At 39.5% G+C, this 17,310-nt stretch overlaps 1 protein-coding gene across 3 annotated transcripts in view; it reads right to left on the bottom strand.

Annotated features, from left to right (window-relative positions):
- The window catches only part of LRP1 (LDL receptor related protein 1), a 336,417-nt gene that overhangs the window by 155,883 nt on the left and 163,224 nt on the right, over positions 1–17,310 (bottom strand). For all 3 annotated transcript variants that reach the window (XM_034419253.3, XM_034419254.3, XM_034419255.3), the window contains one exon: positions 932–1,094. In XM_034419253.3, the coding sequence (XP_034275144.2) occupies positions 932–1,094 (163 nt within the window). The remainder of the gene's footprint in view (positions 1–931; positions 1,095–17,310) is intronic.

Here is a 17,310-nt window from a genome sequence, read left to right as displayed (position 1 = left end):
TGGATACAGCCAAGTAGTTTTCTGGATAATAATACAAAGGTGGTTTGCTTTCTTCTAGGATGTTTCCCATCCCCACCCCTCAAATTCCTAATCTGGTTACTGCCCTGGGATTTTTTGGTGGTCTTCTAGGCAAGCATTAGCAAAGTCTGATCCATTGACTTTTTTTGAGATCAGTCAAGATCAGTTAAATGCTGCAACCAGCTGCAAAGTTACTTTAAGTGATGTACATCAATTAGAAATATATCATATAAAGCTAAATAAGACAAAACCCAACAAAGAAAACCATAAAATATATAAATAAAACATTGCAATAAAAGCATTTTAATAATGCCAATGAAAATGTTAACAATTTCTTCTATGGCAACTAGCAATGGAGAAAAAGACTCCATTCTAGACAGGGTATTCCATACCACCATTAAAATGTCTTTCTTTCAGCCATCTGCCTTGCCTCGTTTGACCAAATTAACTAACAAAGAATCCTTGATGATGATCATAGGATGCCGAGACAGAAATACAAAAAGAGATACTCTCAAGCCATTTAGCATTTTGTTGGCAAATATTAATAATCAAAGTTAGACCTTGAAAAAAATTGCATTTTTTTTTACTTTTTTATTTGGTAGACATATAGGAGAGTCCTTTTTAAATGTTTGGTGAATGCCCCAGTATGCTCAGTTTACAAATCTAGCTTGGTGCTGGGAAGTCACTAGGAAGACTGACTTCCTGTTCCTCTACCGAAATATCAGTTGGCATACCAAGCCAGCCCCGTCATGTGCAAGTAAATTAGGATTCAAAAAGTTTTAGTTTGGACTAAACTGGTATTTGATATCATTGACCAACAGACATTCAGGAACTGTGGGCTCGAGGGGGGGGGGGGAGACAAAAGAGGAAACCAATTTTGTTTTCATCTAAAAGTACTTATATGGATTCTCACCCCATTGTTGGATCCAGTGCAATGCCTTTAGGATTGTAGAGTTCCGAGTCAAGCAGCGTAACACAGGTGACCCCACTCTTGTTGCAGATAAATATCCGGTCATCAATGTCATCCACAAAGTAGAAGTTGCCAGTAAGCCAGTCAATAGCCATTTGCTCCACATCTAATGAAAAAAATACAAAGAAAGGTGAGATAAAAGAAAGATGAGATAGAACTTCTGTATAAATCTGGAAATCCAACCTCTTGGAAATGATGCAATTTGAATCTACGCAATATGAACAGACATAGAAATAAAGAGATGTTACACATTAGCAAGCAATAATTCAGATTGTGGATGGTTCTTTGGGAAAACAGATTTTTGAAACGTCTTGGTCCTTCATCAGATGTTTCAAAACTCAAAATCCCTTATGGACTTTTTGCGTAAATTTTTTAAAAAATGAATTTATGATCTATGATTTTAACACTTAGATAGGATACATTATAGAACGAGGAGTCGGGTTGTAACTTTAGAGAAAGAGGTTAAATTTACTGATGTAAAGAAGAGTGGAAGCCACTTCATTATATCTTTTTTTTTTCTTTTCTATTTTTCTTCTATTTTTTTCTTTGTGCACCTTAGCTTTCTCCTTTCTTTCTTTTTTCTTTTCTTATTCTTATTCTAGTTTGCATTAATTTTTACTCTTGCTTTTAAAACATTCAATAAATTTATATATAAAAAAAGATGTTGAAAAACTCTTTGAATAGAAATCTCAACTACATTTGGTTAGCTTTCTTCTCAGAAATGAGTTCAGATACCAGTGCGTTGACAAAGAGATGGATATTAACTATACCATAGACTTCCAGGTCATCAGCATTCTAAAACCAAGACTGAAACATCTTCAGAAATAGGCAAATGAGGAACTGTTCTTTACTTCAGACTGCTGAGATGGAGAGTTCTAACAAATTAACAAGAGATTTCTGCCTAACGTATTAGTGGGGGAGTATTTTGATATCAGGAATCAGTCCAGAATGAAGATTCTGTTTGACTGTTTTAATTCTGCATCTTCCAGCTCAGGTAATTTGATCATAGTTGTTTTCATCAAAACACCCTTTCCAAAACCACAACATGGACCTGGAACATATTTTTAATCGACTTTGGGTTGCCATGTTCTTTACATTTTGCAGATGCTTAGAGTATTAGTTTAAATAAATGCAAAGTTTCTCCACTCAGAATTAGTTTGGCCTTATTTAGACAGCATTTTAAACCAGGCTACCTCAGACTGGGGTTTCCAAGCTGGGTAAGGTGGCTCAGCATTTAAATTTGTCTCCCACATTCTCCTTCCTAACTATGGTTAGTATTTGGCTGTAATATACCAGTTTTAAACTATATAGGTTGTCCTCGACATACAACCACAATTGAGTCCAAAATTTCTATTGCTAAGTGAGACATCTTTAAAGTGAATTTTGCCCCATTTTATGACCTGTCTTGCCACTGTTGTTAAGTGAATCACTGCAATTGTTAAGTTAGTGACACGGCTGTTAAGTGAATCTGGCTTCCCCATTGATTTTGCTTGTCAGGCAGTCACAAAAGGGGATCATGTGACTTTGGGACACTGCAACCGTTATAAATATGAGCCAGTTGCTAAATGACTGGATTTTGATCACATGACCATGGGGATGCTGCAATGGTCATAAGTGTGAAAACAGTCATGTCACTTTTTTCAGTACCACTGTAATTTCGAACAGTCACTAAACAAACTGCTATAAGTCAAGAACTACCTGCGATTTTCCTTTTTATATCATAGACTTAGACTTAAAATAACTTTATTGTCACTTTAAATGTACACTAATCGGCATATATTAAAATGAAATTTTTTTGCATACAGCTCTCAAAGGGTCACCACCTTCAATATACACTACATAAACATGACAAACAACAAACAAATAAAAATTATGCATATGCCCACATACCCACATGTATTATTATATGACACAGAGAAACAACACAGTCTAGTTCAGATGTATACATGTACATGGCGAGAAAAACTAATCTTGCGAGTTTACTAGATGGATGGCATAGGGAATAAAGCTATCATAGAATCTGGTAGTCCTGTTATAGATACTTCGAAACCTCCTCCCAGAGGAGAGCAACAGAAACAGACCGTAAAGTGGGTGTGTGGGGTCTCTAACAATGCTTCGAGCTCTAAGCACATAGCGCCTGTAAGCAATTTCCTGAATAATGGGGAACGAGCTTCCTATAATCTTCTCGGCTGTCCTTATCATTCTCTGTATGGATTTTCTATTTTACCTTGTATAATCCTTAATATATAGAAACCTATTGAGTGAAAACCTGCAAACTCCCTATTAAAAATATTTATCTGTTTCACAGTAACCCAGAAGTTCAAACAGCCAGCTGTACCAGAAGATTATATTATGAGAAAGACTATCCAGGTGGACTGGACTCAAATTGTTGAGATGTGGATGAAGTCTACCCAATTCAATCACATGGCTGTTACTCGTCTCCTTTCAACCTGCCCTGTACTCCTGCTTCATTTTGGGCCCATTAAATGTACTCCCTTTTTAGTTTTTTAGCTACTGAAGAATCATCCCAATCTTCCCTCCCCTCCTCATACACTCCTTAAAACACTTTTTAAAATGTTTTTAATTGTTTGTTATTATTTTTAATCATGGGACCAAATTTATATATATCTTTTTAATTATATTTTAATGTTTGTAGTTTATGCTTTTACTTGGCTGTTCACCGCCCTGAGTCCTCAGGGAGAAGGGCGGTATACAAATTTAAAAATAAATAAATAAATAAATACTTCCCAAGACATGTTTTGTGTTCTCCAGAATAAAACACCCTTAAAAAGATTGCATTCCCAATGAGGTATTCTGAGGCCAAGTCTCCCTGTTGTCCTTCTAGGGTGCTCTGTTCCCATGGAACAGACTACTGCCCTCAATTAGGCTCTCTTGAAAACAGTTTAAAAAAAAAAAATCTTTCTTTTAACAGGGTTTTGTTTTGGGTTTTTTTGCTACATTCCTGGCATCAACTGGTTACTTCACGGAATACTCTGTTGGCAGGCCAAAAGAGTCTCTGCTAAAGTCGGATGCCACTGTGAGGATATTTCATATTGAAGCAATCTGTTACAATGACTTTGATGTCTCCTCTTTCACTGACTAATATTTCTACATATTTTAAAATTATTTCGGGGAGGCAGGAAAGGATTTATGCTTATAAGAAGTCTCAGCATCCAGACAGGCAATTAATTTGGTAAAAATAATAAATCTGTAAGAATGCATGTATTAGGCAAGCTATTCCTATTTCTGCCACCTGCTGTAATGCCTCTTGATGACCAATTGGGGGATTAAAAATCAGTAATTTAAAACACACAGGAAAGAAGTGCTTTAGATGAAATCAAATGAGTTTCTTTTTTTTTTTTTAAGTTTCAGTTAAATTAAATGCCCTTTAAAATAATGAAGCATAAAATTTATTTAAAAACCAACACTTATAATATATATATGATCTTTCTAACAAAGAGGAGTGTGAAAAAATATTAAATAATAATAGGTTTTCATCACACACATAGATGTATATATTTACTAAATTTCTATCCCTGCCATTTTCAGTAGTAAAATACACTGCAGTTTTCTGCTTCCTGCTGGAAAAATCATCTGATTTGTTATATGAAAAAATGCCAATCAAGCTGCAAGAATATGTTTCAATGTCTAGAATAATTTCTACCTTCATATCTGATATATATTTCATCTGCGCTGGAAACTTTAGTCTTGGGCTGTAATCAAAACAATGAATTGGTAATCAGTAGTGGGATTAAAAAAATTTTACTACTGGTTCTGTGGGCATGGCTTGGTGGGCGTGGCAGGGGAAGGATACTGTAAAATCTCCATTCCCTCCCCATTCCAGGGAAAGATTAGTGCAAAATCTCTCTTCCCTCCCCACTCCAGGGGAAGGTTAGTGCAAAATCCTCATTTCCTCCCGATCACCTGAGACTTGGGAGGCAGCGAATAGATGGGGGCGGGGCCAGTCAGAGGTGGTATTTACTGGTTCTCCGAACTACTCAAAATTTCCGCTACCGGTTCTCCAGAACTGATCAGAACCCGCTATATACCACCTCTTATCACCTCTGTTGATAATAAATCCAACATGTGGATTCATCTCTTCATTTCAATTTGACAAGATCCCTAAGTCAAAATACATTTTTAATCACATAGACTGAATTTACTACAGTGCACAATTCCATTCAGTGATTTATCCTATGTTCAATAGTGATTCTTAGTCCCTTGATGTGATGTACTTAGTCCCTTGATGTGATATATTCAACTTAAATCTCCCACTTGCTACCTACTACCGTGTTTCCCTGAAAATAAGACCCCGTTTTACATTTTTTGAACCCTGAAATAAGTGCTTGGCCTTATTGCCATGTGCTCAAACGTCCGATTGGGCTTATTATCAGGGGATGTCTTATTTTGGCAGGAACAGGGTATATAATTCCATCCAAACTGAGTCTACAGGAGGCAAGATAATCATTTTATAATCTCATACCAGTAGATAGAGCTGGTTTGCCCACAATGTTTTGAGGAGATGAGGTTGAGGAGATTTAATGAAGTTATATTCAGAAAATTAACCCAAAATTTCATGCATTTTCTTACTTGTTTTAAGTGAGGGTGGGGACAGAAATAAACTTCATTCAATTTGTAATCCCAACAGGATTTTTGGCCTAAAGAAATGAGATTTAGGACTCTTTGCAACTTGTAAGTAGCCTAGTCCTGTTCTAAAGCAAGAATCAGAACGTAAAGAGTTTAGATAGTTGGCTCTGTGGTCAACCTATTATTCAAATATATTTGTTAATAACTGCTAAATTCCCCAACCACAGAACATGAAGCATATTAATCAGGATTCATATGTGGGGGATAGCAGATTTGTGAAAACTATATTGAAATGAGTTTAAAAACCAGATGGGAAATAATTCTAAATCAGGAGAGGCAGTAGAGCATGAGAAATCTTCTGGTACATATACTGTAAAGGCATAAAATATCATAGGGCTGGAAGGGAACTCAGAGGTCTTCTAGTCTAACCCACTGCTACAGGCAGGAATCTTATGCACTGCAAGTCAAATGGCTGTTCAGTCTATTTTTGAAAACCTCCAGTGATGGATCACGGATGCATACCAGGTCATGTCTGCAATATGCAAGACAATCTCATCATCAATACAGTCTATTCAGCAGTCTTCTAATAATTGGATACAAGGTTGTTACAGAGTTAAGATTTACACCAAACTCCAGTAGTATCCTATGTATAACCCATTACCTAACCGTGGCTCACCCTGCCTGCCTATGTTGTGCAGCTCCATCAGAGTTGTCAAAACCTAGTGACAGAATTTGAACCCATTAAAAGCCCTCTTTCTGTTTTATTTTCCCATTCCATACCATCCTCTCTCATTCAGGCTTCTGAGGGGCACAGAAACTGGTCTAATTTTTTTTAGAAGTATTCTTAGCTTATTTTATTTTGCTTCCAAATCCTTGTCCCCTTTCTGTTTTGGCCAATTCTTGAGCCCACCCCTTTCTTGAGAGAAGCCTCCTTGTAAATTATTCCAGACAGCCAGAAAGAAATTCTTCATTCCTTTGCTACAATATGGTGACCAAAAACCACAAAAGGCCAGCATAAAACCATAATTCCCAAAGCAGCAACTGCCCTGTTTGACACAGCTGTCATAATTGTCATGTATAGCTTCTGTCTGACAGCAGCACATCCAATAAATAAAAAGAGTTGACTTTGAATTTGATCAGAGACTGAGAGACAAGCGATGGATACTGGCCTCCTAAGAGACTGCGCTTTTGACAAAATGGAGTCATTCAAAAATTCCTTTCAACAATAAAAACACCTTCTATGTTAGAAGCCCTGCTTGCTGGGGTCTCTGCAGATTCTCTGTGGCTTTCCAGTAAATAAAATAAAACCTTCCTAGACCGGTTGCAAGTGACTTTTCATCTGGCAACTTTAAAATATTTCAGAGGGATGTGTGTGCATGCCAATCTCTGTTTGCTAGGTATAAAAATATCAGAAGCAAGAGTTTTTTTTTTTCCTACTATGAATTATTCTTTATGGATGAAAGAACATCACTTTTTCTGCATTAGAATATAATGTTGTTATAAGCACAGTTATGCCCATTTTAGAACTATCGGCTAACTGTAGTATAATACAAAACTGCAGACTGAATCACAGGGTAATTAAGAGTAGGCATCCAGGCAACTTCAAAATTTGTTCGGAGTGCCGCTATGTTTCCCTATGTTGCTTCTAATTGTTTAAAGGGGACTTAGGACAGGAAATCCTACACTTTTGCTTCTCACAGAAGATCAGGTTAGTTCCCTATAGAGATAAGTATCAGAATCTATATAAATAAAAATGTAAATGTTCGTTTGTTCAAAATCGTAAATCTCCGAAAGTTCTTCATCGATTGCTTTGAAATTTTGACACAATGTTGCATTTGAATACGCGTGTGTTTTTATATACCTATATTATATAGATGTCACACCTGTGACAGATAAAAACATGCTTTTTTGAAAAACAGCGCCATCTGTTGGACTTAAAAGCAACACATGCTATACTATTTTTTTGGACTTTAACGTCGCAGCACCACAATGGCAGGCGCGAGCTGGGTCTTTTTCCCTCAGCGCCACCGCTGCCAAACCCACAAGCAAAATGGCAGGAAATGTCAACCGCCGCCAAGCATCCTCCCGACTAACGGAGTATGCCGTACCTTTGGCAGGGACCCCGATGCCGCCTGTGGTGCGGAAAGCTGCGAAGGTGAAGGCGGTTATACCGGCAAGCCAGGAAACCAGCTCTTACACCCGCGGCAAACTGGGACGGAGGCAAAGTAGGCGTGACCTGAGCTACAGAGGGATATTATTGGCACTCGGTCAAAAAATATTGTATACTCACAAGATTGGGCCACAGCAACACGTGGCCGGGTACAGCTAGTTATGTAATAATTCAGATCTAAAGAGGACAAGGTTGTGTGTCGATTCCGTAAGTCAACATATTTTTTCTTGAAATCCTGAAGCCCAGGGAAAGACATCATTTCTTTAAAACAGGGATGTTAAACACAAGGCCCGTGGGCTGCATAGGCCCGCAGAATGCTTAGATGTGGCCCATGGGGCTGCCCTGGAAACAGCAAATGACTGGCCCACGGTGCCTCTGCCAGTGAAAATGGAGCTCAGGAGCCCTCTGCCAGCTAAAAGGGCCCCCGGGAGGCCTTTCTGAGCTCTGTTTTTGCTGGCAGAGGGCTGCAGGACATCAAGCTGGCCATGCCTACCCCGGCCATGCCTAACCTGGCCACTCCCAGTCAACCCCCCCTCCCGAGCTCAAACACAAACCTGATGCGGCCCTCAATGAAATCAAGTTTGACACCCCTGCTTTAGAAGGTTGCCCACAGGAGTGGTTGCACACTCCAAAAATTCAGATTACTACACAGCCCTATTAGATATTACTATTTATTAGGTTTGTCTCTCTCCTTCCAGAAACTGAAGACCACAGATGTCACACTCCGTCATCCAATTTATTTTTCATCAAGAGAACACCCTGTGAGATAGTTGGATGAAGACAAAACAGCTGGCCTAAAGTCAGCCTAATAAGTTTTCATGAATCCACCTTATCCAATCACTTTAGCACTATAACAACTTACAACTTTTCCCAAGCTGGTAACCTCCAGCTATGGCCAAGTTGGCTAAGAATTCGAAGTTGGAAGGCACCACAGCTGGAAGGCACGAAAGCGAGAAAGATCTTACAAGTAGATATCCTCGATCTATGACCACAACTGAACCCAAAATTTCCGTTGCTAAGCAAGGTCATTGTTTAGTGACTTTTGCCCCATTTTATGACATTATGCCATGGTTGTTGTGAAACACTGCGGTTGTTAAGTGACTCATGTGGTCATTTAGCTAATCTGGCTTCCCCCATGGACCGCATGTTGGAAGCTGGGTGGGAAGGTTACAAATGGTGATCACATGATCCCGGACAGTGCAACTGTCATAAATACATGCCAGTTGCCAAATGCCTGAATTATGATCACATGGTCATGGGGATGCTGCCAATGGTCGTAAGTTTGAAAGCTGGTCATAACTCACTTCTTTCAGTTATTGTTGTAATTTTGAATGATCACTGAATGAATGTCAAGGATTGCCTGTACCATGATATTGCTGTTTTTTTCCGCTCCATTTGATCATGAATTTTGCATTCTGCCCAGCCCCGTTCCCCTCAATTGCTTAATAGGTATTAATTTGCTTCATTAGAAATAACCTGTTTTATCATAACTTTTTTATAGAGCAAGTAGGCTTTTCTTACTCACGATGCAGAACACACCCACCTGTCTCTATAACAAAAGGAAAAGTTGCCTCAACAATTTTCAAATGCCTGGCAAGAATTTGCAGGATAGACGGACGGGTACAGTGGGACAAGGTGGAAATGTGGCATTATCTTAGGCTGTAGCACAGTGGTGGGTTTCAAAAAATTTTACTACCAGTTTTGTGGGTGTGGCTTGGTGGGTGTGGCATGGCTTGGTGGGCGTGTCAGGGGAAGGTTACTGTAAAATCTCCATTCCTACCCCATTCCAGGGGAAGGTTACTGCAAAAATCCCCATTTCCTCCCAATCAGCTGGGACTCAGGAGGCAGAGAATAGATGGGGGCGGGGTCAGTCCGAATTTTTACTACCGGTTCTCCAAACTACTCAAAATTTCCGCTACCGGTTCTCCAGAACTGGTCAGAACCTGCTGAAACCCACCTCTGCTGTAGCAACAGAGGAGAAGGAGAAAAAATAAGTAGACCATTGATGGAATGTATGATGGAGGACGGGAGGAGGAGAGGAGGAGGTTGCCACCTGTCTTTCCTATATTATATAAACACATAGTGGCATCAGGGCTTGTTGACTATAGTCCACTTTCCCATAAAGCAGGACCATATTCACTTGGAGCAGGGGTCAGCAACCCGTGCTCTGGAGCCACATGTGGCTCTTTCATCCCTCTGCTGTGGCTCCCTGTTGCTGGTCAGCTCCACGATTGATAGGGCTTTCAGTTAGGACAGGTAGAGGAAAAGGGATGCTAGGAGGAGACTCTATGGTGTGGGAACCGGACTTCTGGTCAGCAGGGGGAAAAGGACGCCGCGTTAGGAGGAGACTATGATGGAGGAACTGGACTTCCGGTTGGCTCCAGAATTGAACAGGGGCTTCCAGTTAGGACTTTTGTGGCTCTTTGAGTGTTTAAAGTTGCCGACCCCTGACTTGGACTATAGAACAAAAACCTTCACAGCAAAAATGTTTGTGCTATGAGACAGAGGAAGAGTGACCAAATCCATCCCCTTGATAGCCGCCAAACATGTTTGTGTAGTGAGTGCTCAGAGCACAAAATTGACTCATTGCAAAATTTGCTTTTCATTACAGCAAGGAACAAAGTTTTCCACTTTACCAAAAAAAAAAATGTTGTTTTTTTAAAAGCCGAGATCCCAAACTTGTAAATTGCAAAATCCAACAAATTCCTCAGTATCATGACAAATTTTGAAACAACAAAAATTTAGAAATACCAATTAGTGGGATTTGTTTTTCTTTTTGTGGAAAAGAGACTCATTGGCCCCTCTTATCCCTCCACAGAGGGATAGAATGAAGATCATGTGAAGTATTCATACCACTTACTTTACAAAGCCTTAGTAAGACCACACTTGGAAAACTGCATCCAGCTTTGGTCCCCACAATATAAAAAAGATGTTGGGACACTGGAAAGAGTGCAGAGAAGAGCAACAAGGATAATTAGGGGGCTGAAGGCTCAACTTATGAAGAACAGTTGCAGCAATTGGGTATGTCTAGCCTGGTGAAAAGAAAGACTGGAGGAGACATGATACCAGTGTTCTAGCATCGAAGGGGCTACCACAAAGAAGAGGAGGTCAACCTATCTTCCAAAGCATCAGAAGGCAAGACAAGAAACAATGGATGGAAACTAATCAAGGAGAGAAGCAACCTAGAACTAAAGAGAAATTTCCTAGCAGTGAGAACACTCAACAATCAATCAATGGGTTGCCTTCAGAAGTTGTGGGTGCCCCATCACTGGAGGTTTTTAAGAAGAAACTGGACAGCCATTTGTCTGAAATGGTATCCCCTGCTCAAGCAGGGAAGTTGGATTAGATGACCTCCAAGGTCCTTTTATTCTATGCTCTATGCTTGCTTGCTTGCCTAGAGAGACAAATACTGGGGCTGTCCAACTCCAGAACAATTCTTGCTTGCTTGCTTATTCATTCATTCATTTAATGTAGATATTGGGAGCTGCCCACCTCTAGAATGCTTATTTGTAAAAACACAATAATAAATGCAGGGAATACACTTGTGATGTGGATGAATGCTGCTGCTCATTTAACTCTGGACTCTTAAGTTCAAACCATATTGACCTCAGGAGGAGCAGCTTTGATCTAAGGCTATTTTGAAAACAACAAGTATGACCGTATTTGAAAAGAGGCCCATTCATCCATTCAGTTAAAGCACTTTGCTAGACTCGTGGCCCTGTGTGGCATTTATTCTACAGGCAGGCAGATACTAGGAGCGATCCAAGGCAAATCTCTGCCTCTCAGAGAGAAAGAGTATGAAGAGTGTGTGTGTGGGGGGGGGGGAAGGTTTCCCCTTTAACATCTGGTCAATGCTTTAGCTGTGTCATCCTCTTTGGAAGGCTCTGGTGTTGTGTTGTCAGCTCCAACCTCTCAGACTTCAAGAGCGACTGGACGCTTGTAGGATGGTTAAGCAGTCCAAAATTGTTTTCTTTCTTCTTTTTTTTTAATGTTCCAAGCCTCCCAATTTGCTAATTCACTAATACGTTTGACAAAGAACGAGCTCAAATAACAGAAGGTTCGTGAGTGAAAGAAAAATGGCCCTTTGCTTCTTAAAGGGGGGGGGGGGGAATGAATCAGATTCTGGCTGCAAACCATCTTTTGAGTCAGAATCACAAGACTGTTTTTGGAGTTCCAAAAGGGGACAAGAAAAGAAAAGAAAAGAAAAGGAAAGGAAAGGAAAGGAAAGGAAAGGAAAGGAAAGGAAAGGAAAGGAAAGGAAAGGAAAGGAAAGGAAAGGAAAGAAGGAAAGGAAAGGAAAGGAAAGGAAAGGAAAGGAAAGGAAAGGAAAGGAAAGGAAAGGAAAGGAAAGGAAAGGAAAGGAAAGGAAAGGAAAGGAAAGGAAAGGAAAGGAAAGGTTTGTTGTTTAAATCCTCAACTTTGTTAATGATCATTTATTGTATTTATTTACTATATTATTTATTTGCAATTACAATTTTCAATATTTACTTCATTTTTATAACAATTTCATCTATAGCAGGCTTTGAGATCAACATTTTTTCTAGGTTTTCTTATAGACAGACAGACAGACAGCTGATAGAGTGTTGTGTTTACCTTATTACTAAATCAAGTACTACTTTTAAGCACAGAAAATATTTGTGTCTGTGAGAGACAGACAGATAAGACAGTCAAAGACCTTTCACAAAAACTAGTATGTAGATGTCGAAAGTCAACTGACTTCTCCAGAAGTCAATTTAAATCTCAATGAAATGTTGCAAAAAAAACCAACACTGATTTGAGAAACAGCAACTCTGTTATTAGTTCAGTATTTTGCCCTTTTCCAAAATCTGTGAAGCAGCTTTGTTCTGATTCTAAAATTTAAAAATATAAATAAAACAGTTACCAATTTATTACTCAGTTTGTACGTGATTTGATATATGCTTTCATATTGCAGAGAACTAGAGGTTTTATCACATTTCACTTCTCAAGCCAGATTCAGAGGATTTCCCGCCCCCCAAAAGAATCAGAAGTGAATCAGTTCACAAACAATAAATTTATCAATGTTTGGTTTAAGCAGCCAACCAATATTATTTGAACTAAACCAAAGTAACACTCAACACACCTAAGATTACTAAGATTACTTGAACTAACAAAAGTACTGGTTGCCTTCATCCCTATCTCATCCCTATTCTCATATAAAGAATGGTTGCTGGAATTGCATATGCCTAGGTTTTTTGTTTGTTTGTTTTTTGTTTTATTTGATTTATATGCCGCCCTTCTCCGGAGACTCAGGGCAGCTTACAATGCATTAAGCAATAGCCTCCATACTTTTGTATATTTATACAAAGTCAGTTTATTGCCCCCATAATCTGGGTCCTCATTTTACTTAGCTTAGAAAGGATGGAAGGCTGAGTCAACCTTGAGCCTGGTGAGATTTGAACTTGCAGTAATTGCAGGCAGCAGATGTAAGTGGATGTTAATTAGTCTGCTGAGCCACCAGAGTTTGATGAAAAGAAGGACTAGGGGGTGACATAATAGCAGTGTTCCAGTATCTCAGGGGTTGCCACAAAGAAGAGGGGATCAACCTATTCTCCAAAGCACCTGAGGGCAGGACAAGAAGCAATGGGTGGAAACTAATCAAGGGGAGAGGCAACTTAGAACTAAGGAGAAATTTCCTGACAGTTAGAACAATTAATCAGTGGAACAACTTGCCTTCAGAAATAAAATACTCCAACACTGGAAGTTTTTAAGAAGAGATTGGACAACAGCTTTGTCTGAAATGGTATAGGATTCCCTGTCTAAGCAGGGGGTTGGACTAGAAGACCTCCAACGTCCCTTCCAACTCTGTTATTGTATTGTAGCCTAATCTTCTTCACTGTTATCTGCTCTGATTACCAGAGCAACCCTCAGCATCTCAGCCAGAGGAAGACTTTTCCTTAATGATGTCAGATTCCATTCAAAAGAAGATGGATGTAAATGGGGTTGCTCCATTTAACCAAACAGGATATGCCACTGTGCCTTCGCCACAGTTGTATTGCTAAATCCATTTAGAGACCTTGATTCTAACCACTCATAAGCAGAGGAGCTATTTTGCTTCTTTTTTTTCTGTATACAAGGCAGGGGTGAAATCCAAAATTTTTCCCTACCGGTTCTGTGCGCGTGGCTTGGTGGGCATGGCAGGGGAAGGATATTGCAAACTCTCCATTCCCGCCCCACTCCAGGGGAAGGATACTACAAAATCCCCATTCCCTCCCCACTCCTGGGGGAAGGATATTGCAAAATCTCCATTCCCACCCCACTCTGGGGCCAGCCAGAGGTGGTATTTGTTGGTTCTCTGAACTACTCAAAATTTCCACTACTGGTTCTCCAGAACCTGTTAGAACCTGCTGGATTTCACCCCTGATATAAGGCCTATTTTCTGTAAGAGAAGGAGACTTAATAGTGTTTAAATGCCCACTGATGATACACTATGAGAAAGAAATTAATTTAGTTCTTGTCATCCTAGGCTGGGCTGTTGCAGCAAAATCAAGTTAGTACATTGTTGCATTTTGCAACTTAACAAATCTAAGATGTCTAAACAATCACAGAGAGCCAATATATCCAATTCAGTGTACTTTGGTTCATAAAATTCATTTATTATGTCACAATAAATGAATTAACCTTCCTATGCTACAACATGCTGGCTGGGGAATTCTGAGAGTTGAAGTTCACACATCTTGCAGAAGTTGAAACAAATGGTGCTACAAAACTATTTGTTATGATGACTCTTTATCAGTAGTAGCATGAGCTACATAAAAGCGTATGTTGGTCTGGTATAGCTAGTTTTAGCTAGAGAAACCACATTTTGTTAAATACCTTTATTTTGCTCATGTCTGTTCCAGTGGTAGGATTCAAAATTTTTTACTACCAGTTCTGTGGGCGTGGCTTGGTAGGCGTGGCATGGCTTGGCTTGGCGGGCGTGGCAGAGGAAAGATACAGTAAAATCTCCATTCCCACCCCACTCCAGGGGAAGGTTACTGCAAAATCCCCATTTCCTCCTGATCAGCTGTGATTCGGGAGGCAGAGAATTGATGGGGCGGGGCCAATCAGAGGTGGTATTTACCAGTTCTCCGAACTACTCAAAATTTCCGCTACCAGTTCTCCAGAACTGGTCAGAACCTGCTGAAACCCACCTCTGGTCTGTTCTTTTCCTCATCATTGCCCTGCAAATTCCCAGAAGGGTCATACAGTTGGCCTTATCAAAGAATAATATCAACCTGGCCCAGTAGTAGCAGCTGACTCAAGGCTGAGTCCTTTTCCTGTTGCAGAAAAGTTAGGTAGAAAGTTTTTCATATTCAGCTGTTAATATTATTAGTTAGAAACATTAGCTGTCTTCTTGGGAGAGAACAATTAAGGGGGAGGAGAACGGTTTGAATAGTTTATTGTACTGCTTGTTACCTATTGTTTGTCAATGACCATGTGATCCTGTTTTCAAAGGTGTATAAAAACTATGATAATTTGTGTGTTGGGTCTCTCTTGTGGTTTGGTCCTGACGGCACACTTCGTTGTGGCTGTACAGAATAAACAGGTTGCAATTTCCCACCTTGTATGATAATTGGTTATTTTGCACCAGGAAAAATAAATAAATAAAACCAGCATTTGGCTGGGCCAATCCACAGTTGGGTCAACACTTATACACAATAAATAGTTTGCAAACCCCTGTACTCTTTTGCTACAGGACATGGCATTGCTTTACAAAATTTAGGCAGAATTTTTTTTTTTAAAAAAAAACTTGCATAGTTCAGTTCCATATTACACATATTTAAGATCTGTTATTTCCTAATATAATAAATGCTTTGTAAAAGAAAATCCTTCTCCTTTTTCAATAATGTTTATTCTGGCACATTAATAAAGTAATTCGCAAACTGTTAAGTCAAACTTAAAAGCATTTTAAAAATCAAATTGCAAACCATGTTCAACCTTGCTTATTCCACTTGATGAAGGACTTGTTTATTACCAAAGATTCTCCACATAATAGCCACAAAGTAAATTAACACTTCATCCCACTTTCATCCAGAAATACCCTTTTTCTCATTTTTGTTTAAAGATGGCAAACTGAAATAGGAGACAACTAGGTGCTTCTCTAATTGCTAATGTAGAGTTACCTGTGATACAAATAAAAAAATAAAAAAACCCAAACAACTAAGTTGTTTTTTGAAGCCCTAAAACCTTTCACAGAAATGACCTTTAAAGGACTGTATTGCTTCCCTAATTTACTTTTAGGTCTTGTCCCATTACAGTTAATGGAACTGCTCCAGAGAAAACAGTGATTGTGGAATACAAGCTCCAACTATTTCTGGTTTTTGGTTTTTTTTTTTAAAAAAAAAGAGAAGTGGATCTAGATACAGCTCCTTTTTAAAATAGGAACAGGCCTGGAATGGAGAAAGGGGCAGTAACTGCACTAGGATTGATACAGCCCAACTCCTCTCTTCTCCCATCTCAATCCTTATTTTTGCAGCTGGCAGGCATTAGAGTTCTCTCTGAGTCTTTTGTTTTTCAAATTGCTGGGTGGTTGTTTTCTCACTCTCCTCCCTCCCTCCCCTTCCTTTCTCCCCTCATTCCTTATTCAGAAAACCCTCTTCCATTATTATTGTGGGGAGTTCATTCATAGCTCCAGTTGAACTAAAACTTTAGGTCAAAGTTGCATAGCGAGTCCTGCTTTTAACCCTTAAGGCAGTGCAGCTCTCAGACTTTCCTTCTCTTGCCTGTCCTTCTCTCCCCGATTTACTTTTGCAGCCCCTTTTAAATATTTTCCCTCTTTTGGGGACACATCACTCAAGAGGATTTTGGAACTTAGGGAAGACAAACAGCATGCTAGACAGCAAAATCCTCAGAAAGGAGGCACGTGAATCACAAGGGTGTAGCATCCATTCAAGAAAAGTCTTCCCTTGGATTGTGGCAATGGCCCAAAGACCGGGAGGCAAAGTGCTCATTTTAGTAGGCCCTTGTAGCTACCAATTATACAGCAACTTCCCTCCAAATCCCTCCTCCCCCTCCCTCTCTGACCACACTAGCTGTGGGGATTGCTGAGTTTTTTTCCTCTTTTGAATTCCCATACACACCCTGGCGCCAGCTATGTCAACATAACTACAGTTAATTTTGCTCTAGTCAAGGTGAGCATTTTCAGCTCGCAATTAAGGTTTCCCGGTCCATGAATGAGAGGGAAAGAAAAACGAGACTTCCCATTGATCTATAATGATAATTATATTTGCTCTCTTGCCATTTCCAGGTTTGGAGAGGAAGAATCAAAATGCCTGGTGTTTAAAAGCAGCACACACTCAATTGAAAAGTTATTACGGCGAGTGCAGAAATGTTAGAATATGTCGCTATCTAAGTCTCTTAAAAACCAGGATTGAAAGCAACAACTCATTTAGCCCAGCTTTCTTTCCTGTGTCCAAAGAGTCCAGTCAACTGGTTGTGGGAAGTTCACCAGCGGGTCATGAAGGTAATATCCTCTTTCACTCTTGATCAGGAACTTGACGGTTGTAGTAAGTGATTAACTTCACTTGAAATGATTCTTTGAGAAGGTGATCAAAGTCTATGATTT

The sequence above is a fragment of the Pantherophis guttatus genome, chromosome 2 (assembly GCF_059756535.1).
Source record: "Pantherophis guttatus breed Tessera chromosome 2, ASM5975653v1, whole genome shotgun sequence".
Lineage (NCBI taxonomy): Eukaryota > Metazoa > Chordata > Lepidosauria > Squamata > Colubridae > Pantherophis > Pantherophis guttatus.
The sequence above is the reverse complement of the archived record's forward strand: the minus strand, read 5'-3'. Positions and strand labels throughout refer to the sequence as shown.